This window comes from Pseudomyrmex gracilis, unplaced genomic scaffold (assembly GCF_002006095.1).
Source record: "Pseudomyrmex gracilis isolate BER0280 unplaced genomic scaffold, ASM200609v1 scaffold_125, whole genome shotgun sequence".
Classification (NCBI taxonomy): domain Eukaryota; kingdom Metazoa; phylum Arthropoda; class Insecta; order Hymenoptera; family Formicidae; genus Pseudomyrmex; species Pseudomyrmex gracilis.
Genome location: NW_018020709.1, coordinates 180,084 through 182,936, shown reverse-complemented (window position 1 = coordinate 182,936; position 2,853 = coordinate 180,084). Strand labels below are relative to the sequence as shown.

At 44.4% G+C, this 2,853-nt stretch overlaps 1 protein-coding gene across 2 annotated transcripts in view; it reads left to right on the top strand.

Moving 5' to 3' along the window:
• LOC109856604 (GATA-binding factor A-like) overlaps positions 1-2,853 on the top strand; it is a 58,159-nt gene that overhangs the window by 52,241 nt on the left and 3,065 nt on the right. The window contains exons 4-5 of one of the 2 annotated variants that reach the window (XM_020432061.1): positions 2,049-2,218; positions 2,361-2,622. In XM_020432061.1, coding sequence (XP_020287650.1) covers positions 2,049-2,218; positions 2,361-2,622 — 432 coding nt within the window. Of the gene's footprint in view, positions 1-2,048; positions 2,219-2,345; positions 2,623-2,853 lie in introns of both variants that reach the window. The other variant, XM_020432060.1, reaches the window with a different exon arrangement.

The window sequence follows — 2,853 nt, the reverse complement described above, 5'->3', positions numbered from 1 at the left end:
CTCTTAAAATAAGAAACTCTTCTTGGCGCCTATTTTAGTATAAAATATACTTAAAGTAAGTGGGATATCCTCAAAACAAGGATACAATTTTTTCGGTGTATTTATCTCATATTTTTCCGTTTCACACATCGCGAGACGATCGTAGCGCGAAGAAAGAGTGACCTAACAATTTTCCAACGACCACGCAAAAATCACGGCAATAATATTTTTTTATTGTCCGGTTCATCGCGAAGATAACAGAACGCGAAGATAACAGAACGCGAAGAAGACGGAAAGAAAAAAATTGACAAATGAGACAAGAGAGTGAAAATTAAATCAATTTAAAAACGCGCGGCGTTAAACTCTTGAATTTTTTTTCTCTCATCACACTGCGTTGTATATAATTACGAACGTTAAATTATCCAAACTCTTTTGTCCGCTGCTTATTAGCGCCCCGCGCTAGAGAAGAATTATATCGGTTCGTATAATTGGCTTTTGCGTTTAAAACTTGTCACACACGTGACGTCGTCGCTCGCGTCTTGCGACGGCGCGCTAAAAAAAAAACCGAAAAGAGGTGGTGGTTGCACACGCATCGCGCTTCTCTCCGTTGGCGTGCATCACGCGTGAAGTCGCGATAATAAACAAACAAAAGTTATGCGAACAGCGCCTGCGAGCGCAGCGCTACGGGCGATAAGATACGTATATATAGGCATGCAATTTCCTACGGTGCCGATTAGTTTATCGAAAGACCGCAGACGTTATCACGAACAAACGGAATACGTGCGCGCGGGAGTTAAGCTTACACACCCGCCCGGTGGTATTTTCACGAAGCGCGAACCGCGTTTCTATATACCTCTCTTTAAAAACCTTAATACTACTACTGACGAATTTATATTTTCGTGCCCCGTCGATCGGCCACGACGAGAGCTTGCGCGCCAGTCCGAAACTTTCTATTTACGTGAATCGCGCGCGGCAATATAGAGCGCGACCACTTGACGAAATTAGTTTTACCGAATGCATGTGTGCGCCATATGTACGTGAGTGTTACGTGAAAACGCGCGCGCGTGTCTTTGGTTAATTTTATTAAATCGCGTGATGTGTAATAAATAATCGTATATATTATTTATATTTTGTTTTGTGTCGTTGACTTTCTCTCACGCGCGATTAAATTTTTTCTCTTCACTTATTCTTTCGCGCGTCGTATTTTTTTTATTTTGTCGACATTTTGAAAGCACAAATCTGTCACGCCTCTGTCTCGCCGGAGAAACTACTAACGCGACGCAACACATTCACGAAATTTTGATCGGTGCGACAAAAACCTCTTTCTTCAAGCCACGAATTTGTTTCAAGCGACGTATCGAATTAAAAAAAAAAAACGCGTAGAAAGCAACATTTGACTTCGTGATTAACACTCCGGACTCCTCCGGAGTGAAGCTGAAACGGAAAACGCGCCGGGAGAAAGAAACCACTTTCCTTCGCGGATGCTGCGCCACGTCGCCGTGGATGCACGCGGCGGGCCATGTGCGATGGATAAGTGATAGCGGCGCCTTTGAAGTGAAGATCCCGGGGGTCGAGCCCGCGGTCAAGTGTTTTTACGGGCGCGGCGCGTAGAATCGGTTCGGAGCGCGCGGTTCGGATGCTGCCTCTGAAGAGTGCGGGAACCGCGTCGTCGGCATTCCCGGCCGCACGATCTGCTGTCTAACTTTAAATCCCCTCTTTCGGACGTTATCCCCCGAACGTCCTCGAGATAACATCCAAAGAGAGCGGGGTCTTATATCCCGTCAGCTCGGGGAAAGCGAAGACGATCTCTCGTATTTGCGATGATTAGAGTTAAAAGTATAGAATCGGAGGTCCGCGTAATGCGAGAAGAAATATATCTTGAAAAAATCTGCGCGAAGATGTAGAACAAGATTTTTAAAATAATTTTGACGCTTCCGCTTTTCGCAAGAGTGTGAAGTTCTTTTTTTTTTCTTTCGAGATACGATTTAAAATACACTTATCTTTTGGTTTTTTACTTGTCGTTAATTCGGAAAAAAAAAAACAAACACCAAACCGCGGATTACTTGCAGACACGATGGACTTCCAGTTCGGCGAGGGTCGCGAGTGCGTGAATTGCGGCGCGATATCGACGCCGCTCTGGCGAAGGGACGGCACCGGTCATTATCTCTGCAACGCGTGCGGACTTTATCACAAGATGAACGGCATGAACAGACCGCTCATCAAACCTTCGAAACGACTGGTGAGTTCATCCATAAATGATTTATATATACGAGCGATATTGTTCGCGTATATCGTCGGTTATTATTTATAATACCATAATATCGAGATACAATTTGCGCAATCAGCGTGCGTTACAAATGGGACAGATGTCGGAATTTCAGACCGCCACGAGACGAATCGGACTTTGCTGCACGAACTGCGGCACCCGCACCACCACCCTGTGGAGGCGCAATAACGAGGGCGAGCCGGTGTGCAACGCGTGCGGATTGTACTTCAAACTGCACGGGGTAAACAGGCCGCTGGCCATGCGAAAGGACGGGATACAGACGAGAAAAAGAAAACCGAAGAAGACACCGGAACCGAGCACCAGATCGTCCGCGGATCACGAGACCGCTACCTCGACAACATCGTCTCCGTCCACGGGTTGGTAGATATATGTTTTTTTTCTATCTGACAAAAATCTCATTAAATGTCACATTAGAGAATAAATAAATCCTACACCGAAAAAATTGTATTCTTGTTTTGAGGATATATATATATATCCCACTTACTTTAAGTATATTTTATACTAAAATAGGCGCCAAGAAGAGTTCCTTATTTTAAGAGGAAAATTCTCTAAATAGTAATATTGATAAGAATATATACTGATTAGAA